Source organism: Phyllopteryx taeniolatus, chromosome 18 (genome assembly GCF_024500385.1).
Source record: "Phyllopteryx taeniolatus isolate TA_2022b chromosome 18, UOR_Ptae_1.2, whole genome shotgun sequence".
NCBI lineage: Eukaryota > Metazoa > Chordata > Actinopteri > Syngnathiformes > Syngnathidae > Phyllopteryx > Phyllopteryx taeniolatus.
Window position 1 is genome coordinate 11,057,214 of NC_084519.1, and position 27,154 is coordinate 11,084,367.

The 27,154-nt window shown below is 39.7% G+C and overlaps 2 protein-coding genes across 6 annotated transcripts; one reads left to right on the forward strand and one right to left on the reverse strand.

The window, feature by feature from the left end:
• Positions 1-452: 452 nt before the first annotated feature.
• taf1a (TATA box binding protein (TBP)-associated factor, RNA polymerase I, A) lies at positions 453-4,937 on the reverse strand. Its single transcript, XM_061754657.1, has 11 exons — positions 4,779-4,937; positions 4,290-4,469; positions 3,856-4,019; positions 3,640-3,753; positions 3,352-3,550; positions 2,904-3,025; positions 2,615-2,773; positions 2,419-2,485; positions 2,090-2,213; positions 1,833-1,987; positions 453-1,236 (listed from the first exon to the last, which is right to left on the reverse strand). The coding sequence occupies exons 2-11, from the start codon at positions 4,414-4,416 to the stop codon at positions 1,184-1,186; spliced, it is 1,284 nt and encodes a 427-aa protein (XP_061610641.1). The 5' UTR covers positions 4,417-4,469; positions 4,779-4,937; the 3' UTR covers positions 453-1,183.
• A 1,382-nt stretch (positions 4,938-6,319) lies between these two features.
• Positions 6,320-27,123, forward strand: mia3 (MIA SH3 domain ER export factor 3). 5 transcript variants are annotated; one of them, XM_061753490.1, is made up of 28 exons: positions 6,329-6,714; positions 9,677-9,810; positions 9,885-9,971; positions 10,097-12,242; positions 12,649-13,014; positions 13,925-14,055; positions 16,320-16,451; positions 16,600-16,621; positions 16,706-16,794; positions 16,888-16,965; positions 17,047-17,157; positions 17,247-17,318; positions 17,392-17,496; positions 18,207-18,329; positions 18,427-18,514; positions 18,594-18,646; positions 18,736-18,826; positions 18,904-19,042; positions 19,570-19,732; positions 19,806-19,841; positions 19,922-19,989; positions 20,093-20,178; positions 21,309-21,422; positions 21,789-21,833; positions 22,227-22,273; positions 23,256-23,321; positions 24,009-24,423; positions 26,373-27,123. In XM_061753490.1, exons 1-28 carry the CDS (start codon positions 6,501-6,503, stop codon positions 26,597-26,599), a joined length of 5,448 nt encoding a protein of 1,815 aa, XP_061609474.1. In that variant the 5' UTR covers positions 6,329-6,500; the 3' UTR covers positions 26,600-27,123. The 5 variants fall into 5 exon arrangements, 3 of the variants coding, with proteins under 3 accessions (XP_061609474.1, XP_061609475.1, XP_061609476.1); XM_061753491.1 differs by having other exon boundaries at positions 23,259-23,321; XR_009785407.1 differs by lacking the exons at positions 23,256-23,321; positions 26,373-27,123 and adding an exon at positions 21,903-21,955 and having other exon boundaries at positions 6,320-6,714; positions 24,009-24,092.
• The last annotated feature ends 31 nt before the right edge of the window (positions 27,124-27,154 follow it).

Below are 27,154 nucleotides of genomic sequence, written 5' to 3' on the forward strand. Positions count from 1 at the left end.
AAACAGAAAGACAAAATATACCGGTAACCTCCTTGGTAATTATTTCAAGTTCTGAATGTGGATGGGACTCCATGAGGAAGCGGAGTTTGGTTATGTAACCCGGTCTAGCTAAACCTTAAGGTGCATCTGTGACATCATAGTGACAATGTCATATTTGTGTAATCCAAGGATTTCAGTGTAGTGTTAATAATGGACAGTAACACACCATTTTCCATTTAAAAATATTAAGCATGACACAATTTCAAGTGGTTAATGTTTGGAGTTCTAAGTTTTTAAATGACATGCGACTTGTATTCTCAGATCTCTTCAGCAGCTGCTTCTATGGTCAGGCAAGTGCTCTGGGCTTTTGGTTTATGTAATGACTGCAAAGCAACACACACACAAACACACACCCACAAACACACACACGCTGCACAGCCAACATTGTGGCAAGCCGAATCAAGTAAGCAGAATCATTACAAAACACTTGCATTTATTAAATTGGCATGCTGCCCCATACAGACTTTTATTTCACGGTTTGGTGCAAAGGACCCAGAGTAAACAGAATGTCGGGAAAGCCATGAGTGATATTGCCATACAATGATATACAATTTAAGAAAATGTACATTACAAAAGACGACAAGAGACTGGGTGATATTGACCATTAATCAATGTGTGTACTAAACAGCACATATACTGTGCTACCTAATTAACCAAAATTTCAAACCGCCCTTTAATTTTAAGTTGTTTATGACCGCTATTGTTACTACACACATGGGGCTGTCCACAATCTGTCATGCTAGTCCAAATTAATGCACGCTGGGTTGTTGTGAGGTCTGCACTGGTTGAGTAATCTCTCATGACAACAGAGCTAACAGAGGCTGTGTGTGTTGTGTGTGTACACGCAGACTTGTAGCACCAGTGGTGCAGCAAAAGTCAGCCAAGGACAGAAGAATACTTCTAACAAAATGCTACAAAAAACATAAACCATAAAATACCCATGAGGGCTGGCTCAGAGCTAAATTTGCTTTCTGTCCAGAAAAGGTGGTCATCACAACCACCTATTCAAGCTAAATACAGTGCAAGCGCACCCCATGGTGGAAAAAGTGGGTACTACCTTGTCTTGCTCTAAAAGAAAAAAAAAACCTCAGTAACACTCTAGATCATCGCCGAGTGAATTGATTAAACCAATTATTTGTGGTCCTCAGATCCTCTCATCTCTGATTATTTGTCCAGCAGAGTAGGTGAGCGTTATTTCTGGAAGTACAAAATTAACAATGAGCTGTACAACAAAGTAGACAATGTAAAATTTGTTGCATCTTATTCAGAAATATTTATATAAAACAACACATTTGCAACTTTAGTCATTGTTTGTTTAAAACGTTTTACCTTTTTAATACAGAAAGATTTTTTTTTGTTTTACTTACTTTACTTTTTTCATATCCCAAGGGCAATTAGTTTTGACCATAAAGATGGCTTTGATATTATGAACAAAAGAAAGCATTTGCAATTGTAACTGCTTTCAAAGTCTACATTGGTATTGAATATACTGTTAATACCTTTCAGTTGTATTCTGACCGCTATGTGGAAATGTTTCAATCTATATTTAATGAACCATCAGATTCTTGTTCTCCACTGAGAGGAAAATGAATAATAAATCAAGTCACTGGGACGCACCACTGACATGCAGTGCTTTCACATGAACATTTCCTACAATAGTCAACCGTGATAGTGTCCAATTTGAATTGAAAAAGCAAAACCGTCGCTTGTCAGGTCACAAGAACCAAGAAAATCATTTGATTTAGAACTGATTGAAATTGATGTAAAAAATAAACACTATGGTATTATCTTACCCGGACAGAAGATTTTGGTGAGTGATGATTTCACCTCCATCAGCTGTGGTCTTTGCAGGGCATCCTCAGTAGCAAGTAACCTTGTGAAGTGCAGTGCAGGCCACCATTCTTTTCTTGCTGCCATCTTTTCAGCAACATCATCCTTCCAGTCACCACTGTTTTGACACACACAATGGAGATAGATGACAGTTGAAGCTCACATTGACACAACCCTTTTGGCATTATGTGAATGCAATGTCTTTAGAACAGTAGCATACTGTAACTGTAACTTGTCAATAACATCTTTTAAACATTTCCACACATCCAAGCTTGTCCTCCAGCAGGCATAGTCCAGCATATCAAGGACAACTCCAAGAGCCTTTTGGATGTCTCCCGTTTTCTCTGAAAAAAAAGAAGGGATATCATATTTAACACTACTTTTATATACTTCATGTTTTTGCTAACATTCAAACAAGCTACTGCAGTACAAAATTCTTAACCAGTTTAAAGAATGATAATAGGAAATCAGCTATAGGAAGTTGACAATGGATTATTTGTTTGCCTGAGGGCTGTATGAGTACGTTTTTGTTTTTTCATGTCAAAATACCTGATCGAAGCAGAAAGTAACTGTAGTCCAACATCAGCTCATGGCTTGGAACTAAATAATGGAGGACCTAAGGGTGATTAGGAAGATAGGAAGATTTACATACATAATAATCAGCCTAGAGTTGCTTTGTGCTTCCTTGCAAGACTATTTATAAGAACTTCTGATCACACTGTGGCATATAACTCTGTGGCTTTACCTTTAAAACTTTCATCAATTTCGTCTTTGATGTGTCGTGTCTCTGCAAGAACTGATACAAATAGACAAGTGCATTCGGATTCGCGGGGAACGTGCTGTCATACGCATAGTCTTCCAGGACTTTCTTTGCCTCTTCCTGAGCGCCATAGAATTCGAGCATCTGTCCCAAAAATGTTCACATGCACAAGATTTTCAATGGAGCTAAATTTAAGATTTACAATTGCATGTATAGCTCTTACTATGAAGGGTATTTTTTAATCAAGGCAGAAATGTAGAGGGCACTTGTTTACCTCGACGTAACTCAGTATGAAGGGATCCCAGACACCAGGATGTTTTATAATCTCCTTTAGATTGACTGCAGCCTGTCTAAAGTACTTGTGCATTTCTTGGTTGCTTCCAGGGTCTGTAAAATCTTGAAAATAGAAAACAACTGATAATTGTACATTAAATTAAAAGACTAACATTGGGCCAAGAGGTGGAATACAGACTGGACTGGTCACCAGTCCCACCTTTCGGTAAATTAGAGTATTTAAATAAACATGCATGTTGGAAGTGTGAGAAAGCCAGAGTACCTGCCAAAAACCCACAAAAGCACAGGGAGAACAAACTACTCCACACAGAAAGGCCCGAGATATAAAAGTCGATCCTCTTGACTGTGAGGTAGACATGCTTGCTACATGTTCCACTGTGTCTGTAGCAGATACACCTAAATAATACATGTTAGCAGTGTTGCCTTACTGCTTTTGCCAGGTGCATTTTTCTTGTCGCACCAGATAATGTAGTCCAGCAAACTGCTGTAGGCCTGGATCAGTTTAGCCTTCTGATGCTGACGTGCCGACTCTTTGCCATACCTCCAGCTTTGAGCGGCCGAGAGCTGACGTTTTGCATTCTCGAACTGGCCGTTGAGCAGCAGGTGGAAGATATGTTCCAGACATATCTAGAAATGCGAAGATGTAAACAATTTTAGTACAGTAAAAAGTTTCAGTACAGGGGTTCATGTGTGAGACAGTTGTGATGTTGATGTACCATCAAGTATTGTGTAACTCCTGAATGTTTCATTTGCTCATAGATGACGTTATAGTCGTCCATGTTTGAGTTGGGGTGGTGATGGAAGATTTCAATGCTGATTCTCCTAATCATCTGAAAAGCAAATACCATCCATTATGTTTTTTCTTCATCAAGTTAGTCACGCTTTTTAATCTTTTAGTACCGAATTGTTTTTTTTTTAAAGCCCAAATGTACCTCTTTGTCGCACACGTCCCGGCGAAGATTCCTGTCCTGTAACATTTGGGGATAACACGCCATGTATTCTGCAGCCTCCTGCCATCTGTGATGCAGCATTGCCCCTCTGATTCTCTCGAGACAAAGCCTTGTGGTTCGGTCAAGACTTGTTTTAATTGGAGGCGCTGAAATTGCAAGCAAAGAACAACTTTATTGCAAATACCTACCACTCATAGTAGAGAAGCAGAATATAATGAGATCCAAAATAAGTATCTCAAAAATCTGTATGGCTTAAAAATAAAAAAAAACTCAGACCCCATCCATCCAAACTAAGCAATATTAAATTTCTCAAGGGTGTATTTTTTTTGTAATACAGCCCTCTGTACTGAACATACTGAAATTAGAAAGTGCAGGTATGCCTAATGTTGTTAATGGGAAGTGCATGTTCTACTCACCAGGCATGAATGGTTCAGCCAGTGGCAACCTTGAACGTTTCTTTTTTTGGGTCACAGTGTTGTCTAATGAATCATTGTGCTCATTAAACTGTACTGGGGGCCGAAGCTCATTTTCCAGGTCGTCCATTGTAAGCACAGCGGTTATTCTTCTTGTAAATAGATACTATGTAGTACCTTCACCTGAGGTTTGACAGAGACAAAAAAACTAGTTGACAGATTGGTCAAAGTGACAAAAGTACTGGCTTTAATTCTATCTTGTAAAGTAAATGTTGGAGAAACTTCCTGAGACACTGTGAACATGCTTATAATAATATATAATATATTCATAATATAATACTTTATGCACAAAGGAATACATCCATGCATTGTATTGCATGTATAAGATAATGTTGGCTCTTTTGTCGCTGTTAACGTTCTTACGAAACCATCTTTTGACAGTAAGTAGCAAAAATTGGCGTTTTTTAAGTCCAGAAAGAAACTGGATCCTACCTGCTCGAAGAGATGCGAGCTCTTCGAATACCAGGTTCATCCACGTGAAAGTAAAAATGTACTCAGTTAGCGTTTACAGTTGTTGAAAACAAATACAACTCCACAAAAAACGCTTTTCGTGCGCATGAGGATCTTCTTCTTCGCCTCATCTGTTTTTGGCAGGTAATAATTCAAATTGTACAATGCTTCCCTCTACAGGTCCAATTCGGGAAGTGCCGCATGTGACATTGTGGCAAATGCTATACCATTCTGACTGTGCTGTACACAGTACAATAATTCCTTGCTCCAAATCTGCAAAATAGGTCATTTATATGTTGACGCTGAAACATTTAAAATGACACGTGTTAAAATTCAAGCTGAAGTAGTTTAGCAGTATTGTTTTATTTTATATCTATCGATTAGTTTGTCATGATTTTTTTATTTTTTATTATTTTATTTTTTTTTATGTTTTAGGTAACTGCTGTAGCACCTGAATTTCCCCTCTGGGGAGCAATAAAGAATATTGTATTTTACTTGTGAGGGAATAGTAAATTCACATTAAACATGTTACTTTTTGTTTGTTTACTCTTTTTCGCTTTGTATGATAAACCTGGTGGTTATTTCAGGTCATTGAGGTCAGGGACAACATACATCGGTAACAGTTAGAAGTGGGGTTGCAAGAAATATATCATAAATGAGAAAGTAAAGAAAAGATACATCATTGACTCATGTAAGGAAGTATTTCTCCTCAATTATGATCTAAGTTGTCAGTATTTGGATGCTGTTATCATCACAGCTCCAGCAGTCACAGTGTGGTTAAACACACTGCTGGAGCTTGTGATATTGACTCTTCTGTGGGAATTCCCACAGATGGGTCAATATTACTATAAAGTGCCGATGATGTCCTCATCAGAATCACTGAGTCATCATGAAAATGTAGCAGAATAATGAAAATATGAGGTCTCATTATTATTATTATTGGCCAAACATTTGCACATATAGCAGTACAATAATAAGTATGGTAAATTGTGTTTACTTAATTTTATACATTTGTTTCCATTGGATGCAAGTGATTTTGGCATGCACTGCTGTGCTAGCTACAGTCTGTGTAATAAATGGTTAAATGATACTAAATAAAAACAAAACATGGTTTTTATTGTCCACAACAGGTTATTGGATAAAATGAGTCGTTTTGATCATGCATGTTATAATTTCATGAACATATTCAAAAATTAGTACGTGCCCCTTTGATGTTTTCAGTGACATTATGACAAGCATTTTCTTTTCTTTTTTCCCAATGGAGGCTTGAAACAGTGGCTAGGTGCAGAGTAAATATTTTCACAATTGTTTTGTAATTCTCATGATATTATGAGTGTAGTCGGTCGGATGTTGTGTCCATCTCTGTTACAGAGAAATCTCAATTGATATGAAAAGCTTTTCATCAGTTTAACAGGTTGTCGTTAACTGAATCATGTTGCAATGCAAATGTCCAGTCAAACGTCCACCCTGTCATTGTCCACTCTGTCAGCAAGCTCCCATATTTTGCTGTTTGCATGTCCACTGTCTGCTTGCAGTCAATCACATTTCTAACAGCATAACCTCTACTGAATGCAGTGTCTATTAAGCTCGACGGAAAAGCTCAGGTTTTGGGGGGTGAAATGGGAAAGTCTCAAATGCAACTTATGGTGATATTGACTCGGATATGAGCGAACAAAACAGCCAAAGTGAACCGGGCAGCACGCAATGAAAACGGAGCCGTGTTGCCTACACCCAGCCGGATCTGATCTGCTGACGTGTCGCCTCCCAGTGCTCCTGCTCACCACTAAACCTGCCAGCATGGCAGCCAAACACTTTTATCGAAAAGGCTTTTTATTACTTTTATTTAATTTTATCTCAACCGCCGCCTTGGAGAAGCGATTCTCCGACTTTAAGAGATGCGCCGACGAGGAGTGCAGCAGTAAGTTTTTGTGTTGATAGTTAACCTCGGGGATGCTTCCTTATCCATCCCCAAGCAGCTAGCCATAAACTGAGCCTTATCTCTTGACCTGTTGACACTCGATATTTGCGACTGTGATAACTGCTGCTGTTGTTTTATCCTTGCGACAACTTTTCTTTTGCTGGCTAGTTCGCTAAAGTGAATGTTTGTCCGATCGCTGGTAAAGGTTATTCGCCTTGAAGCAGCCTTCGTTGGCCGGTTGTCTGGTAGCTCCTGCGGCCTGCATTGTTGGCTACCTTATGCTAGCAGCTAATGGATAATAGTACCACAAACAAAACAAATACCTGGTCAAACGATATGTAACAGCGGCTGATTTTAGCACGGGTTTTGTCAACAACAGCTAACGTTAGCACACGTTTTGTTAGCGATGTTGTTAAGCAAAACTTTCTTAATTTATTAGATGTATTAGCTAAACACAACTGCAGCGGAAGCTACTCGCCTTAGGGGAAAAAACACTAATAAAGTTTTCTCTTTTTTTTTTTACAAGAAAAAAAAATCATTTATTATATATATTACTATTATATTAAAGTGTACAACGGCCGTTTAAACGTCACCAGAGGTTTATTGAATAAAGTAATGTTTACTGAAATCGCAAATCACTGTCTTAGTTGTATAAGAAAATCAAAAGCGTAAAAGGATCTCAGCCCAACATTTTATATAGGGTTTCCCTGAAGGCTGGGCACAGGGGCAAAAATGCATATTTGCAAAGAAATTACATTTTCAACTGGCAGCACTGGGATATAGTGGCTAGCACGGTTGCCTCACAGTTCTGGGCTTTGGGGTTCAAATTTCTGTCTTCTCGTGTCCCCATGCTTTCTGTGGGTACTCACTCCCATCTTTTTTCCAAATTCCAATAAAGCATGTTAAGGTCATTGTTCAATTGTATACAGGTGTAGGGGTGTGTACTGTGCAATATATGCACTAGATAGTACAAATGATAACATTTAGGCCTATGGTAGAGATTTGGACTCTACTGACCAATCTCGATAACACTTATTGGTGACGTTATCGTATATGTGACAATTGCTTCAAACACAGAGACCAGGGTGCAGGAAGAGCTGGTTAAGAAAATCGATGCTAAGTCAGTGATTTAGACTTGGTCCGGATTTAAAAAGTTGCAGTGGAAATTCAGACACTGCTTGAGGCTCAAGCTTTATCTGCCACAGAGTCACCCCCACAAACAAGTATGGCAGCTTCTGGTGGAGTTGAGGAGAAAGAGAGCCTATGAAGGTGAAATTGAGTTTTTTTTTTTTTTTTTTTTTTTTTCAAGAAAAAAAAAAAACATCCACTCACCCTGGCCCAGCTGCTCTATCTGACAGAGGCCATTGAAGTGGAAATAAAAAGTTACCTTCAGTCACAGGAGGCTGATGGCAAAGCTAAGCACGAGACTGGTGAAGGCTGCACCAGGCTAATTTTCCAAGGGTGACAAGTCTGGCAAATAAATATCTTTGCATTCCTTCCACCATCAGAGAGGGCCTAAAGGACTGGTGGCAACATTGTCACATGCCACTTGTTTGCGTTAAAGCCAGAAACTGTGGGCAAGTTTGTGTTCCCGGATAACAATCTATAAAATAAGTGAACTGGAGGGAACACTAAAGTTTAGTGTTTGTGTTTGCAGCTTGAGTTTAAGTGTTTTCTTCACTGAAAAGATGCTGAGTGCCTTGTAAATATTTATTTATTTAAAAAAAAAAAAAAATTACAACTTGAAAAATTGGGTCTTGATTATCAGTTTAGCACTATAGACCAAAAGCCGGTACTTTAAGTATTTAGACTAGAGTTTTTTTTTTGTTTGTTTTTTTTTGCACCATTTATGCTTAACAGAAAACCTGTTGTACTGGAAATACTGTTTGCAATATCTAGTTTGTTATTGTGCTCTTGAATTGAGAAATGATTGTTGTTTTGAATTCACTGCTTTTGCCATTTGCGTCATAGAAACCCTCTCGTTTGAAGTGATGTTCACAAAATCCACTTTAGTTTTGTGTTCTTGAAGACCTGAGAAATTGTTGCCAACATTTTGCTATTTTTCATTATTGAAACAGCCTGTTGTACTGTTTTTATTTAAAATATCGGCTAGGTTATTTGTGTTCATTTGCACTATTTTGCAACATAGATTGCTCAGTTTAATTTTTTTTTATTGAGATCTGCACAATAAATGTTCTCAATATTACATGATATCTTAGTGTTGTTTTTATTTATTAGCAATTTACCTTTGCTAATGGGACTATATAACCCATGCAGAAACACTTCTATTATAATTTTTACACTTAATTTATATCGCTAAATATGCCATTACTGCGAAGAGATTCAGTTTATAGAGTGATGGGAATTTTCGGTCATGTCATCCAGCCTTACATAGGTATTAATGGTTGTTTGTCGATACACTATGTGCCACGCAATTGGCGGCCAGTTCACTGTGTACCCCGCCTCTTGCCCAAAATCAATTAGTTAGTCAGTTAACTGTTACCCTCATGAGGGCAAGTGGTATAGAAAATGAATAGATAAGACATTTTCAACATTGTATTCATTTGAAACGTCAACAAATGTCTTCACAATGATATCCATCATTTGACGCAAAGTTTGATGCACTTTGCGAGAGTCACGTGAACTCGATGCAGTTGCTCCACATTGCTGTCAATTGCACATGTTCAGACTTTAGGGACACCCAGTCCAACATAGTTGAACTAATGTGGCGTATTGAATTTTTATGTTTCATTTCCAACTTTGGGAAGTCTTGCAAGGCTGTATTTATATACTTTAGTAACACAAAACACACATTTCTCTTTCATCATTGCTTCGTTTGTAAAAGCGATAACAATGGGATTGATAAGGATGAACTGTACAAATTGCCCGTGTATGTTTTTAGAAAAACCTCTTTTGACACTTTTTTTGAACACTCCTAAATCTACACACTTTCTTTTTTCAGTGCTCCTGTGTCGTGGGAAAGCAGTGGAAGATTTCTCAGGACCAGACTGTCGATTCTTGTCGTTCAAGAAATCAGAAACGGTCTATGTATACTACAAATTGTCAGGAAGAAGGGCTGACATGTGGGCTGGGAGTGTGAGTATATTGTACTCTCTGATTAATTGTGCAGTACAATTCTGTCAATTCATTGGTGTACCTCTATTCCACAGGTTGGAAGTCACTTTGGTTATTTTCCAATGGACCTCCTGGCTGTCAACCATGTTTATACAGATAAAGAAGTTGAAGTTCCAACAGAGGTAGAGCATGTTAAGATAAACAGTCCTGATCTTATTTATTTATTTTTAAATTTACATTATTTGCATTTGAGTTTGTTTGAAAAGCAGTGATGCTGGAAATTTATTTTCTTCTGTCTGCTTTGCAGGAAACCGATTTTGTCTGTTTCGACACAGGACTTGACCAATTTGACAACTATGAGATAGATTCATTGTTGGGTTTTTCAACTGAGGAGATTAATGATGAAAATAAAAGGAATTCAGACCAACCCGAAGTGCCACAGGACACCGTGAAAGACACAAGCCCGCCAGAGGAGACGATGGTGACTGGTGATGAAATAGGAGCTGAGTATATTGGCATGGCCCCAGATGATCAAAGTGCCTCTTTTCTTCAACTTGATTTGGAAAATGAATCTCAAGAAGAAGTGCCTGACACAGAAGTTACACATGATGGCACAGATAATGCTGCTGAAGACAAAATGAATGAGCAAATAACCACCGTAGACTCTTTTCTTGAAGATGTGGAGTTTGAGAAGCGTAAAACCCACGATGTTCACAAAGAACTTGAGGAAGAATCACTACCCAAAGATGATCCTGTGTCAGAGCACATTACAGTCTCAACTTCTGAAGGAGAGAAAATCTCTAAATTAAAAACTACCTTCGGATCAACTTTTGATGCTGTTACCACAAATGCTGAAGCTACCACTAAAGTCACTCCATATGAACACGAAGAGAATGAAGTATTTGAAGGTCATTCAGAACAACACAGTGATGCTGACAAGAGATCTTTTTCAGAGGAAGAAGCTGACACTTCTACGGTTGGACAAAAGGACAACTCAAAACCTGATGATGAGAAGGTCGTATCAATGCCAATTGATGACAGTTTTTCTGATGTGAGTGATACACAGTGGACTGAGCAAGAAATAAGTTCAGAAGATTGGGAGGAAGAGCAAGGTTTTGAAATACCTCTGAGATATGAAGAACCACAAGAAGACATAGCACCAGAGAATGTCGATCCAGTCCTTGGTGATTCAGAATTTGTACAACCTAAAGAAAATGAGGACACAGAGAACATAGATCCATTCCATACATGGTCACTAGATTCTCTTTCTGAACATCCTAGAGATCCCACAGTGCTAGAGAACCTAGGTCGAATCCGTACAGATTCACCAGATTCTCTTTATGTAGATCCTAGAGAAACAGTGGTTGAGGAACTCTTGTTTGATCTTGAGGATGATGGCGGTGGCCTAACAATCAAGCATGAGGACACTGAAGGTGAAACACCACAACCTACTGATGAGCCAGTACATCAAGGGGAGAGTACAGTTCACAGTAAATTTGATCCTCTATCGCACGAGGTACCTCAGGCTCAATTGCACAAGAAATTAACAGACAGACACAGTGTGAACAAGGAGGTGACCAAAGAAGTCAGGGTCGCTAAAGAAGATAGACATGACAGGAGCGTTGTAATGGAGGATAAGGACGACTTGAAAGAAGCTTTAGGTGAAAATAAAACTGAAATGCATGAAGAATTCATCGCTCCTGAAACGAACCATGATGTTCCTTCAAAGGAGACACCATCCCTTGAATCATTTAGCAAGCCTGATGATAAGACAGCAGGAGATGGCGTCCTACTCCATGAGCATTTACGCACAGATTTTGAAAGCGATCATCAACAGGTTGAGCCACATATTGATGAGGAATCACTCAATGTGAATACAGAAAACCCAGAGATGGGTAAAGAGGGATATGAGGGAAAAGAAGACCTACTTGAAGATGAAAATGCACTTTCTTTCTCGCAGTCATATGATGCTGACACTGTCAACTCTGTGTCACCTCCAAGTCCATATGTTACCTCAATTCCTGAGCAGGTCTACAGCGATAGTGTGCTGAGGCTGACTCTGCTGCAGGGTTATTACACTGAAGAGAAGATGCTGCGTTTGCAGAAGTTTCTGGGTCTCAAGAATCTCTACAAAGTGGAGTCTATGTTCTCGGACATGGACACTGAGTTACAGGCTACCCGTCGCACACATTCAGGGACAGTGCAAGACCTCGAAGATGCGCTCGAGAACATCTTGGAAACCTCGGAAAACACCATCTTGGATGAAGTTGAAAAGATGCTGGATAGCCGGCACTCAAAGTATGACGATGAGCAGCGAAGGGATATGATAGATGACGAAACGGAAATACTGGATGACTTCCAAGAGCTGGCATTTAGTCTAAGGCAGAAGTATTCTGCAATAAGGGATAGCACACCTTTGGCAGAAGAGAAAACAGAAGTTAATAATGACCAGGGTATGCCTCTATTTTTACTTCAAATTTGTTTTGGGATGTATGGGTATTTGACATTTCGTTGATCGACTGTGGGTCAAATGAATAATAATTCATAGATGTTAGATTGTACCAGTGTTGTATTGAGCAGAATATTGTTGTCATAGCGGAGGAATGTGTGAACTTCTCGCATCTTCGCATAGCTGATGTCATTTTTTTTTTTCTTTAGACTACATACTAGTTGAGACTAAATCAAAATCTAAGTAGTGCTTCAAGACATGTTTAACAATCAATAACACACAATTGACTAAATTCGAAATGGTCAATTAATGGATTATGATGATCTTTCGTTATATTTCTCAAGATAGAATTGATACGCCACCCTAGCTTTCCCTAATTATCTCTATTCTAAAACTGCCATGTTTTTCAGACATTGCAGACCAACCTGACATGAGTGTCAAAGATAATTTGCCTCACATTGTCGAAGTGGAGAAGGAACCTGACGATTTGCCTCACATTGTCAAAGTGGAGACTAATGCTGACTTGCCAGAGATGAGTGATGACAACCATACAGTAACAGAACTTCAAAAACAGGTTGCAGAGATTGAAAAAGAAGTGCAGATCTTGGATGAAGGGCTTACTAGACCAGATGTGGAGGAAGATGCTGGACGCGTCAATAAAAACAAAGAAAACCAGCCGAGTTTCAGCACGTCAGACGAGTTGCAAAAGTTTCCTCTAGCCACTTTGGAAAGTCCCTTCGAGAAGGGCCTTGGCGATGTGGACCACTCATTTTCAGGTTGGTCATCCAAAGTCCAAGGCACTTCGACAAGAGATGTTCTATCAATTTAATATTTGTTGTAAAACTAAAATTGCATGGTAGTAGTCAACCATAATGTATCCCACCACATATTTTGTTTGTTATACCTTCCAACACACAAGGTTAATGCACTACTAGATGTTAAACTGCAGTAGTTTCATCAACCCTTTGTAAACTCACATGAACATTTGTGGAAACTGAGCAACTAACGGGACGGACTCAGGATTGTGTCTGCCAAAGTGGAAAAATTGCCATGCAGTAATTTTGTGTTCTGAGAGCGGTACAATGCAGGCAAAATGACAGACACCAAGGAGAACTTCACCACTCGTGTAAACAGTTTTGAAATGCCAGAAATAAAAATTATCGCGACATTTATATTGTCTATTCATCAATGCGTTTTGGAGCTTCTGAATGACCTAAGGACTGACTTGGAGCCAGTCACAAGGACTTTCGTATGCCATATTCTAGAACAAAACTCCTTTTAACTCAACATTTCCTTGCATCTGGGTCATTTCAGTGGACAGTGACAATTGGTGATGGAGTCTCCCAGAGTAGTTTTTTAGGTGTGCTGTCTCAAGTCTTAAATGCAGTGTTACATAGGACTAGCACATACGTCTAATACCCAGTCACTGGGGATGAGTAAATCAGACAAAACATGACTTTTGTCTCATCGCACCATTTGTTAGAGTGGGTGAACACACAATTTAGCGCCCACTATTTTGGGTCATAGCAAAAGGTTGCAATCTTAGATCATGTGCAACAAGCCCACTAACAGCACTGGGGACACAATTTAGCGCCTGCTGTTTGGGATCTTCGTAAATCAGGCCCTATGGCTTTGCGTTAAAATATTATGGGTATCTCCAAGCAACTGAATCATTTCTTTATATAGGGTCTTTGGACTCCATGGAGCCGCCGTCTGAATTTCATGAGGAAGACGTAGGATTCCTCACAGATGTGTTCACTTTTATGGGTTGTGCTGCTGCAATGATCAAGGCTAGAGTTGCAGAGTGGACCATTCTTGTAAGTATCAAAGCCAAACACTTGTTTTATCAGTGTGTTCCCTTTACTCCATAGAAGTAACAAAAAAATGATTCTAATAGTTATATCATAGCTTCTATTTACTTATAACATCTACACAATGGACCATTAAATGTATTTTTTCCATTACCTATGGCTGTTTAATATTTTCTTATAATATTAGACAATATTTTCTTTATGTAGTGTAGTTACATTGAACAGTAAATGCAAATGAAGTGTTGATCCAAGTCTCGCCTCAGAAATATGAAATACAGCTTATTTTAATATGCAATATATTGATCTCCCAAAGCAGAAAAATACAGTAATATGTTGCATTGATATTACCTTGCGCTCACTTGAATTGACACGCTGGGGTGGCTATTTACATTTGTAGATATATTTTACTTTTGTGAGCAAGCTTGTATGTTTTGGGTGTCACTCTTACAGCAGTTGGACAATATGTAGATTAAATCCATCTACATTTACACTGTCTAATGTCCCACTTGCTACTGTATCAGGCACAGACCCTCCTGTGGAAGTAGATGTAAGAAAAAGTACACAGTGATAAAGGAAAAGGAAACTGGGAGCAAGTAGCCGAGCAGAGACTTAAAAACAACACATGCATTTTTACACCACTGTTTTTACTGATGGTTCAAAAGATATTGGGAATGGAAGAACAGCGTTTGCATGTGTCATACCAGATTTAAATATAAACATTCGGGAACGGACATCAGATCACTTAGTAGTATTTACAGTGGAATTGCTTGCAATCATGATGGCACTACAGTTGATTGAACAAAACAGGTTTAAGCATGTTATAGTCTGTTCAAATTCATTCTTCAGCATTATTGTCCTTAAGTAACATTACAAAGTAGGTCAGATGTGTTTTTTGAAATTCATGAGCTATTGTGTAGATTAATTAGAGACGAGTGTCAGGCTTATGTGGGTTCCAGCACCTAAAGGAATAAAGGGAAATGAAAATGCGGATTAATTTGCAAAACAAGCACTTAAACGAAAAGAATGGTTGAGAATATCCTTTGGGATGGGTGAGGTCAAGGCTCATGTTAAAAAAAACAAAATCAAAACAGAATGGCCACCAACAAACAAGAAGAAGCAACGTGAGTAAATGAGACGAATTTCCGAGTACCACTGAACGTCTCACGTATCCCCTCCCCCTGTCTTGTTGACTGGCGGTGAGGCTGAAGTTCAACACAGCCGGTGCTTAGCTGCTGGCTAGCAGAAAACGCTGAGGCTTCTTTTTGGATGGATAATCATCTTGACACTCATCCATATGCCTACAACAACCTTCTTTTTCTTTTTTAATGTAGGGTGGTACTAGTTCGCTTTTCGTAGTTGGAACCTGTCCAGGTTTCCTTGCCATCTTCGCGATACGTGTTTGATGTGTTCGATGTTAATTGCCGTTATCTCAGCTGCCGTTTCCGTCCAATTGTACAGTAATTTCGATTTATTTAGCCCTATTTTATTCTCACACGTAGGCCTGTAACGTTGGTTGCTTTGTAGGATCATAGTCCCATGTTCAGTTTAACCCGCTAGCAAACTCGCATACTTGGGCTAGTTGAATTAGTATAAAGAATAAATAGCGACATGGAGAGCTATATGCTGACACGACCTGTCATGGAACTGGAGCATGTATACATGTGCTTTCTAAAGGAACTTCAACATGTAAGTATTTTAAAAAACTTTAAAGAAAAAAAAAAAAAAAAAACATTACATATGCCCATGACAGACAAGACGTGATGTTGTCATGATGCGCTGACGTGTTCACGTCCCCTCTTTGGCTAATGATTTTCACACCGAAGAACTTGACTGGATTTTTCACTTCCATTATGTATTTTATCTTGTTGATGTGCAGAACGGACAACTATTTGGTCGTTGAAAATTATGCTCCTACATTTTGCAATACTAGAGAGTGATTGAAGCAGTGAGTGATTATTCGTTAGGATTTAAGCGGTTAATTTGTGATGCAGCTTGTTTGTAACTTTCAAGACTGCCACGTGGACTGTTCAAAGCCACTTGTTAATCATTGTAGTTTCTGTAGTAAGGGTACCATAATCAATATGGTGCTCTGTCATTTGCGGGAAAGCCGTTTGATAGCTTGGTGTCATCTTGTGTGTGTGTGCTATTTACTTGTGAGACACTTGATGCTTTAGCATGAGTTTCTCTGGCTCGTATTCAGCAGTCTTCCTCTGACCTTTTCGCCCCAGTCCTCCTTATTAATCCCCTTAACTACATTGTTGTATTCTCAGATGATTTCACTCCTCCCAGAAGAGTGGAAGCCTGGGGAAACCTTGTTTGGCTGTCCTTGGCAGGCTGTCATCGTCACTGCTGTGGTTGGCGTACTGACCTTCACCATCTTCTTCTGGAAAACTGTGCTAGCGGTAATTATTTTTGTCCAATGTCAGTGAGGCTCATTGATTTTTCAGTGCTATCAGTACAATATTTACATTGGATACATCCCTGCTGAACACTAGCATGAGCATGATTGTGTTACAGATAAACCACTGACTTTTAGTAATTTCTTTGCAGGTAAAGAGGAAGAAATATCTTGGTAAGTTTCATTTAATTTTTCACAAGAAAGACAAACTGTGATAGATTACAGTCATTTATAGCTAACTGATATATTTCCTTGAAGTGGATGAAAAACACCTGGCCGATCAAATCCAAGCACTTAAACAAGAGAAAAATGATGCATTGACCCGAATGTCTGAACTCCAGAAACAGGTAAGCTTGGAAGAAAATGTCCACATGGCACATGCTTTCATAGGACAAATGTCTTATTATATTTGTATTTTCTTAAAAAAAAAAAAAAAACAGACTGAAGACCTGAAAGAAACCCACAAGGAGTCTGCAAAGACTGTTTGTGGTGAAATGAAAAAGACACAAAAATTGGAGGTAACACTTATACCTAATCTTATGTAGCTCACTGTTTAATTACTACAGTAGTTCATTCTATTTTTTTTTCTATATTTCTAGATTCAGGTTTTGGAGGCTGAAAAAAGGTATGAAAGTATGGTGGAAGAAAAGAAGACATACCAAAAATTACTTGATGAAGAAAAAGAAAACTCAGTACAAATTGGAAATCGGGTGTGTTATTTTATTATTATTATTATTACTTCTTAATGTATTATAAACTGTGTCGTTTGATTCACTCTGCAAACTGGTCTTTCAAACAGATTAAAAAATTGGAGAAGTCAAACGAGAAGCTTGAGCTGAGCAGAAAGAAAGTTCAGGAAGCTTTAGCTAAGGTGCAAATAGTTACATAATCTTTTGACCGCATTTGATTTCAAGGGGTCTAATAATAAAATGTTTTTCCCACAGACGACTGTCCTCTTGGATGAGGCCAAGATCCGAGAAGATGCACGCAGTGTTCAGCACAAGTGTCTTGCAAAGGAGTATGCAGGGCTGAAAGAAGAAAATAAAAATGTAAGACCATTCTGTGTGGCTTAAAACCGTTAAGAGCCCTTAATTAGTGTTTCGGGTTTCTTCTGGTTAAGCAAAGTTTTTATGCAACTTATTAGTCTGCAGGTTTTTAAATACTGTAACAGCCTACTTTTAAAACAAATAGGTGTTATTCCAAGAATTTTGCGATTCCATTTTGGTGACACTCCGATCCACATGTTGATGAAATATTATCAAAATTAAAAATAGAAAATTTTGTTCTATCATATAAATGTGTATTTTTGTTAAACAATATCCAATCTTATTAGCCTACCCTATTGCGGTATTATTCTCCACCGTTTCTTGCTGTGGTGGTCCATTTTCTTGCCCTTAGACTCTTCTCAAATCAAATTAATCTTCTTACCATGGCCTACTGCCAATAAATGGTATCCTTGTTCTCCTCCATTGTTGTTTGTTAGCATGACTTATTCTGAGTGATGCCTTCAACCGGCATGGTTTTCACCGTTTCCCGCAGTATTATTTTGTAGTGGAGATGACAATTGATTGCCCCACGCAGAGACAAGTGAAGCAGGAAAAAAAACGCCATTTGATTACAATTTGGATATAGGAATTTGTCCTTTAAGCAATTGAGAAAATTAGAGCTTGTGATTGTTGACTCATAGTTTTTGCATTTGGAAATGTTTCACCCTCAGTGTTCTTGGTTGAACAATGTATTTCTTTTCTCATTTTTCAAGCTTAAAGTAACCATTAAAGAGTGGGAGGACAAACACACGGCACTGAGTGAGCAGATCAAAGTCTACCAGAAGGCTCAGAAAGACCTGGAGGACTCTGTGGTGCTCAAAGATCACAATGTGGAGGTCTGCACTTTGGTTAAATGGATGTTGTGCTGATTCCCCGTCATCAATAAAGCATTTCACCAAATTATCAGCTCACACAAGAAGCTTGTCCTGGCAGGTTTTGTCCGAGCTCCTGGCAGACCTTGACGCCTGTGAGTTGCAAAAAAGCGACGGCAAAGTATTGATGAATGGCGAAGTCGTACCTGGTATGTCAAGCCTAAAACTGACTTTTAGAAACGTATTTTTAATCAAGTGAATACAGTGTCATTCTCATGGCTTGTACAGATAAGAAGACTGCAGTAAAGAACAGAATCAAACAGATGATGGATGTCTCCAGGGTAATAAGACTAATAAAGCTCAGCATATTTCTGTCAGGATTACAAATAATATTTAGGGATAGTACTAAACCATCATTATCATGATTCAGGTCCAGACTACACTCGCAGTGATTGAAGAGGAGCGGGACCGCTTCATGTCCAAACTGCTTAATGTGGAAAAGAGTAGAAAGGCTCTGGAAGGTGTGTGGATCATGGAGAACATGAGGAATGTTGTCACCGAGAACAGTGCTGTAGAGTTTGACCTTGTTGTGCCACAGAAAAACACCAGGAGCTGGAACATGACATCGCAACCCTCAAAAGTGAGAAGAGCCATGTGGAAAACCAGCTCAATATCCTACAGCAGAAGAATGAAATCATGGTGGAAATGCACCAGCAAAAGGAAAATGCGCTGCAGCAGTAAGTTACTTTAATGCTTTCATTTTGTTCTTAAAATGTGTCAAGATATTGCATTAGGGTAAATTATCTGGAGGGTATCAGACTTGCAGTGCGGCATCTTTGTTCAAATGAGCTTTGCAGGTCCCATGTGTGCTTTGCGGACGATGTATGTAGTGGTAGTTGTGTTCTTATGATGTGCTGGTGACCTTTTGTCCAGGTCACCCCTGTTTCTTGTAGTAACCGCAACATGCTTGTAATTACAGCCAGTGTTTTTTTTCCCCATGTTAGAGGTGCACCCACCATCTATTAAAGCACAGGCTTGAGGAAACCTAAAACGTAGCGAGCCAAACACGGGAAATGGCACAGAATATTAGATTGTCTTCATTATTGTCCTTTGTTCACTGTGTCGGGTTATTTTATTCAGTTTATTGGTGAGTTACACTGTGTTGCGATTGTCTCACTATTTATTTAGCCGCCCGTCACAAGCCGTGCGTAGCCAAGCTTTTTTCCCCCCTCAGTTTTTTTTTTTTTTTTGTCTGGCCTCACAGGAGGCTCACCAAGGAAGAGCTTGAGCGTCGCAGCAAAGAGAGCATGTTGTCCGAGGTGGGAGGCAAAGCCGTGGAGGCAGAGGAGCAGGTCAAAGTTCTGCGTCATCGCATTAATGAGATGGAGGAGCAGATGAAGAAGACTGAGGAAGTCTATAAAGATCAGGTAGACTCCCACTAAATTAATAAAGCGCTGTTTTCACACCAACCGTACTAAGCGTTACATTCTTTCCTTTTAGATCAAAGAACAGGAAAACAAGACTCACTCCAACTGGGTAGGCTGCAGAAAGTTTCGTTTTGTAGAGGAATGTATGTAGTATGTCAAGATTTTAATCTTGATTTCATTTTTTTTTAGGTGAACGCTCGTAACGCAGAGCGGGCTTTGAATCAAGAGAAACTTGAATCATCAAAGCTGCGTGAGAAGTAAGTTGACATAATGGCATGTGAAAGATGAGTTTCATTTGTATTTATTTTTGGCAGCATAATATGAAAGTTGACTTTTGTTTTGTTGCGTCCTCCTTCACAGATTGGTTGGACTGACCTTGCAGCTAAATGAGCGCCGCGCTCCTCTCTTCAGACCCAACTCAGGACAAGCTGCTGGCCCTCGCCAAGGTGAGCAGGCCATACATTGTCTTCTCCATGCTACTTTGTCCTGAAGTAATCATATCTGGTATACAAGATTGTTTCTAAAATACTGCGCTAAAATTACATGAAAAACTCACACCATTAGATCCAAGCAAAATGATAATGCCTTTTGAATTTCATCCATACCACTCCATTTGACAAAGCACGTTGATTACATTGCGAGGTGCTGACTCGAGTTAACATCAGCTGAAAATGTTGGCTGGCTCGGGTGTGATTTTGCTTGGCCCACTTTACATTAAGGGGACCCTTAGTCACGCTTTCTACTAGGACTGCACGTTGTGTTGTTTGAGCATCGTCATCCGCAATGTGCGAATGCACAATAGTCACATCACTAGGTCCTGTGATGTAGGAGACAAAAGGACTCAGGTACCCAACATGCACTGTGTGCATCATTCCACCAATCACAATTATACTGTAAATAGTTTGACAGATACCAAAATGTTCTTTTTTCAAGTTGGTTTGTCACTCCTCGCTGTAGTTTATTGTAAAACTGTCACATAAAACAAATAATTAAACAACTGATATCTGCTATCAAGTTCTAGTGTACAGTGATACGAAAAGCTAGACATGCAATAAGATTAGTGTCAATGTTACCGTAAGCCTTCAAACAACGCACGAAGCAACCCAGTTTGTTATATGATAACTATTAATGAGGACACGGAGGAAACAATTTCGCACCTACATTTAATCTACAGCATAGCTCTTTAGAACTCAACGAACAAACGCAAACAATTACAACTTTTTGGGGTGTTGTGCCATGAGATTTTTGGCTCATTAAAGGTTGGGAAACACTGACGTATGTAATTTCAGATGGTTAATGATGACTGCAGGAACAAAGATTTAACAGATCATTATATATACATCATTTATATATATATATATATATATATATATATATATTAATATTATTATAAAGGTTACATTAGCTTGAACTTGCAATATTGTGAGCCAACACTTACTGGTAAAACAGTGATGTCATTGATAACTTGATTAATCATTTACAGTTTATCGCATAATTATTGGCATACTTATTGAAGCCTTAGTATTAAGTTGTAGCATCTGTTTTGTTTCTTAAACGGCTGGTTTGATTACAACAGGCGATTCATACGGGCCCTCCCCAGTGAGTGGGGGGGCGCCCTCTCCGCCGTTAATGATTGAGGGTCCCAGGCGCCCTCCCTCCGCCCCAGTGGGGCGAAGAATTGACTCGTATGGTGAGTTCAGCGGGTTCCTTAGCCCACGTCGATTCCCCCCCCCCCCCCCCCCCCCCCCTGGTCATCCCTCCACTTCAGCCTTGTCTTCAAATTCTCTTCAGCCTTCTCCACTCTTCAGTTCCTCGATTGTGTTGTTCACCTCCTCTTTTGGCACCTTCAACTCTCTACCTCCCCTGTTTCTTAAATCTTTGAAGATTAGTGTTTTGATTTCCTCTTGCGTGTTTCATCGTCGCTTGTGTAATTCTATCTTCTGCATCATAATTCCTGCCTAAATCCCGATCCTCTTTCTACCCCATAAGAGCTTCATTCACTTTCTGCAGGGGGTTTATTGTTCATTCAGTACTCAGCATCTGTGTCGCCCCTCAGGTCCACGCCCTCCATCGGACCCACACAGTCGTTATCCTGGGATGGGTAAGACTCGTGCTCGATTCTGCTGGGATTTACTTATTAAAGTTCTAAACCACTGGTGTCACACTCAAGGCCCGGGGGCTAGATCTGCACAACTTTATGTGGCCCACTAAAGTAAAAAGTGTGTACGTATTGCTAAATAGGTTTGTTGTTAAAATTGCAATTTATCTTCACTTTTATCTATCTGCTATTGCAAGCATTTTTTTTCACCAAATCTTTTCTCAACAGAAATTAAACAATAGTTGCATACTTAAATATTTGTGCGCCACAATTTATATTTATTTCAAACTCAATTTGTAGTTAACAATATACAGTATATAACAATCAGTTGCAAAAATGAGTTTGACACTACTGCTCTAAACTATCACTGACCCTTTATTTCTTCTTCTTTATCAGACATGTCGGGCCCCCGCAGTTCATCACCTTCCAACATGGATGCTTCTGTAAGTCACAATCTCATCTTTTTTTTTTTTGTACAGTTGCTTCCTTTGTGTCTTATTTACGGTTCCTACTATGGATGGGCATAATGAACAGATTTTTTTGGTAATTGAGTTGCACTACCTGGTAGAGGGGTACCTAGAAATAGAGCGAAGTTTAGTGCATAAGTGGAACTTCAAACAAGTCCCGTTGGCTTTTGCATGAGTCGACTTACAAATAAAAAAGAAAAAGAAAAATAGATGAATTGGTTCCAGGGACAAACTGTCGGCATCATAAAACATTTATCAACCTTGCAACATTCGTTGCCACTGTAGAATAAAACACAAAGTAAAACTTCTCAACCTTTGAAGATGACTGTCAGACACTTGAAGAACAGGAACATGTTTTTGTAGTAATACGGGCACCGAGTGGTGCTGTATTGCTGGAATTCATAAAGCCTTGTATGTTTTATGCATTACACGTTTGCCTTATAAATATACCTTGCAATTGATATTGTACTAAGCATCCAGATGCTTTTCCATTTCTGGTGTCATCATGACTGCTTGTGGAGTGAATCTTAAGAGGTTTTCACTGAGCTGAAGTTGCATTTCATTTGATGACTTATGTTGTTCAAATTTTGACTTTTGAAGCAATTTTTTTAAAATTATATTTAGTTATTTTTTTAAAGAACAGTTTGGGCATTTGACTTTTGAGGTTCCAGTGTACCCTATATAACAACAAATTAATGGATAGTGAAGAAAGTGAGCTTCCCCAGGTGGTTGAAGTTAGCGTGTAAATACAGCTCCTTAACTTACTTTCAGCTACCATACTGAACATTGCATGGTACAGCAATATGTTGACTTGCTGATATTCTGTTCATTTACTTGTGTGTAGTATCATGGAAATCCAATTCCTTCTAGGGATAGAGAGATCAGGAATGTGCATTTGTATGTGGCCATCCCTTGTCCCCTTTTTTGACTTCCTTTTGTATATGTCCTTCCTTTGAAGCAGAACCAAGCAGTAGATCCACACATAAAAAGTGAGGCTGAGGCCTCGAAAGAGGCTGCTGAGTCAGTGAGTAAAGAGGCTGTCTGTTGGTCCATGTGAGGGTATATGCAAGAGATAACCCCCCCCCCCCCCCCCATCCTAACTTCACCTGGATTTTGCTTAACAGGCCTGTCTGCATGTTGTGTTTTGAGTGTTTTTAACACAACCACAACAAGCAGCAGCCTAATGACCGTGGTGCTTCTTTCGCTCCCAATAATCATGGTTTTTGGTTAGATTTCAGTGACCTGGCTTTGCCTTTTTATTGGGATTACTGTGTTCTCAATTACTGGCCTCAGTGTCTCAGTTAAAGGAGACGTTCTATGCAATTTCACATTTTAAAACATTTAAGCCGTCCTAATAAAAACTCATGTTCTTCCGTCAAAATAAACAAAGGATGTGTGACAGCCACTTGCCACTGTGGTTCTGTTTATGCAAATGCAGAGTACAGCAATAACAGTTGGTGTCATCAGGTATCTTAATTGCAGCTTGAAGCTTGGTTTGGTTCATTACACCCTTGTGTGGGTAGCATTTCCACCCTGTAAGGCAAGATGCTGAAAGCTCCATGCGCTGAGTAAATAGTGTGACAACATAGCAATAAAAATGTGTAACAAGTCGGTTAAGTCAGAGTTTTATCCTTAATAACCCATAAATAATTGTCCTTTTACTTGACCACATCAAGTTGATCCACATCAGCACACTTATTCTCTGTCGCAGGGTCCTGGATCCTTCCTAGCATCACCCATCAGGGACTCGCCCGGCCCCATGAGTCAAGGACCGCCACCACCTGGTCCTGGACTCCATGAGCCACTCTTCCCGACTGGACCCCATGGCCGCTTGCCCCCCGGTGGTCCCTACAGACCACTGAGACCGCCCCTCTACCATCCAGCACCAGGTCCCCACGGTCATCCTCCGAATGTGCCTCTCCCTCCTCCTGGACCTCCTCTGCCCGCCAATGGGCACCCGGGTATGCCTCTGCCTGGGACGATGGGAGGGGACTTTGGGCCCCGTCCTGCCAACGGACACGCATTCCACCCCAGGCCCGGTCCAGGCAATATCATAGATCCTCGGGGTCCTCCGCCGCCACCGTTCCGTCCGCCTCCGCCCCATCATTTTGGGCCGATGCCACATGGTATGTTCTGTTTTAGTGTCACTCACTGGATTTTTACACCGTATGGTAGAAGTGACACAATTAAGAATATGCGTCGTGGCAGCTTAAATGGGGAAAAAAATCTGAATCAGGCCTCTTCTAAATGTGGATAATGATAGGATGCGTCTCAAATGCGCAGTTCGGATATACCCCTTCAATGCCAGCTTGTTGTAATCGAAACACACCAATTTTTCAAGTATACACACTCATGTCTGCTCAAAAAGCAAACTCTGTAAATCTTTACTATGAACGCCCACCATCCATGGGGATAGGGACCACTGCTGCTAATAGCAAATATCTGAAAATAACTAATGTACCCCCCCCCCCCCACACCCCTGGTTTGTAATTGCATGTAATGCCACAAAATGGCAGCAAAGCTCTTAAAACAGAGACGCTCATAAAGCTATAAAGCAATAACACCATGCTTCTATCATTTGCTCATTATCTTCTTAAGTCGTCAGTATTGTCTTCCATACTAGCCTAAAATAAGATTGCCCAAACCGATGTGACATCACACATGGGCAAACAAATATGCGCACTAGCACTTTAGACAAACGGATTTAAGTAATTAAACCCACCTTTTAGTATTTGCTCACGATTACAAATATTAGGGTATACAGGCAAATAGTAACTGTAAAGTAAATTACCATAGGCTATTAGTTGCTGCACTGGGAGAGAAGCTGTACCACACTTTTTCACTTGACAGTGCATGCGGTGTATTCAAGAACTGCCACCAAAACAGGACATCTCAAAATGGAGATGAAAAAACACCATTAATGAAGTAACCTTAACAACACTACCATTATTCTACTAAATGGCAGCAAAGTAAAACTTAATTGCTTTGCCTAATCACAAAAACAGCAAATAGCCAATATCAAAATCCACGAATACTAAACCATAAATATGTGGGTAGTCACTGTACAATAAAAGCATACAAAGTTAAATATGATACATATACACAGAGGGATGTCGATCATGAAATGATACAAATATTTGATGAATTGAGCCAGTGGAGTACAAACGTTCCCCTGCGCTATATAATATAGTCGTTCACCTACTGCGGCTCTGCTACATCCTGAGTTATTTTTTGTTGTTGTGGAGAACGCATCTACTTTTTGTATCACGAAAATTCTCGCTATATCGCACAAATCTGTGATTTATAGGGAATGGCTTGAATTGATTTTTGCAGTACAGTATACTTATCTGCTAATGTCACACGCCACCCAACCAGGTTCCGCCTCTAAAAAGCCCTTACCTAAATCCTGGACAGTTGCGAACAAATTACAGTACTCCTGGTGATAATCCCTCACACACTTACAAACTCGCTACAACAGAAAACTGTTTCGGTGTTCTTATCGGAGGACATTTTGAGGTGGCATTTATCATTTTATGCCTGCGTGGGTTTTCTCCGGGTACTCCGGTTTCTACCCACCCATGCATTGTAGGTTAATTGAAGATTCTAAATTGCCCTTAGGTGTGAATGTGAGTGTGAAAGGTTGTTTGTTTATATGTGCCCTGCGATTGGCTGGCGACCAGGGTATACCCCGCCTCTCGCCCGAAGATAGCTGGGATAGGCTCCAGCACGCCCGCGACCCCAGTGAGGAGAAGCGGCACGGAAGATGAATGAACCCCTAACAAACATGGTGCAATTGTCAAGAAGTTAAATTCCCTGGCCACTTTCAAGTAAAAAATGCAAAGAGAAGAAAGAAGAGTGTTTCCAATGGTTTTCATTTATTGTGTGTGGGTCTGGAACGTATCCACCACAATAAATGTGGGGGTCACTCCACAGGCATTAAATCAGAATTTGACCATTAGGACCTGCATCTAATTCCTCCCGTAGTCTAACAAAGTGCAATATAAGAAGACTAGAAACAATGTATAATACTGTTTTAGTCTCACTTTTTTTTTTTTGTACCGCCTCCTTATTGCAGGTCCCCGTGGACTTATGGGACCTCGCCCACCATTCCCTCCTGACATGCGCTTCCCAGGACCGCGCGAGCACAGCGGCCCCTCCGCGGACCTGCCTCCGGGTGTCCCGCCACACCTTGGTCACAACGACGCCTTTGGTCAGCCTCTAGCTGGCGCCCGCCACATCTCGGCAGGAGGCCCACCCCCAAAGCAGGAGGCCTCTGTGAGGCCAGCCATGGTCGAGCCTTAAAAAAATGAATGAAAAGAAAAATGCCACCACCTGTGGCAGTGGACTTGAACACTCCCCAAAAACATGTCATGTTAGCCAATATTAAGTCCATATATACCATAACTTTCAGATTTCAGCCATTAAATAAAAACTGAAATGTTATTTATAAAACATGGTCCTTAAATGAAAGCATCATCAATGATTGCATGGAAAATTCCAAGTACTCGAGCTGAAAGGGTTGCCACTTTTATTTTTGAACATCTTTTTGTGCAATAATTAATTGTATGTCAGAGGATTTGCATTTTAAAACTATATATAGCAATGGTTTTTAAAGATTTTTCAATGTAATTTCCTGTGGAAATTATTTTTTAAAAGCGGGAATAGATAGGTTTAGCTTCTAGCATTTCACGATCAAAACGTTTTTTCCAAAAGTTTCCTCTGGAGCCGACTGTAAAGCAAATGTGTAATTTGATGGCCAGATGTATAACTTATTTTACTATGTTGGTAGAAATCTTTTTTTCATAATAAAGAATGGAAAAACTGTTGGTGTGACTGACATGGGCTAAGTACAATTTA

What these genes read in the sequence shown, in the direction of transcription:
- mia3 (XM_061753490.1), top strand. Translation starts at nt 6,501, where the DNA reads ATGAAAACGGAGCCGTGTTGCCTACACCCAGCCGGATCTGATCTGCTG. An exon ending in AGAAGTTAATAATGACCAGG is followed by an intron (nt 12,243 to 12,648) that starts GTATGCCTCTAT and finishes CATGTTTTTCAG; the next exon opens with ACATTGCAGACCAACCTGAC. An exon ending in TTGCAGAGTGGACCATTCTT is followed by an intron (nt 14,056 to 16,319) that starts GTAAGTATCAAA and finishes TTGTATTCTCAG; the next exon opens with ATGATTTCACTCCTCCCAGA.
- taf1a (XM_061754657.1), bottom strand. Translation starts at nt 4,416, where the DNA reads ATGGACGACCTGGAAAATGAGCTTCGGCCCCCAGTACAGTTTAATGAG. An exon ending in AATTGATGAAAGTTTTAAAG is followed by an intron (nt 2,486 to 2,614) that starts GTAAAGCCACAG and finishes AATCACCCTTAG; the next exon opens with GTCCTCCATTATTTAGTTCC. An exon ending in ATTGACAAGTTACAGTTACA is followed by an intron (nt 1,988 to 2,089) that starts GTATGCTACTGT and finishes GTGTCAAAACAG; the next exon opens with TGGTGACTGGAAGGATGATG.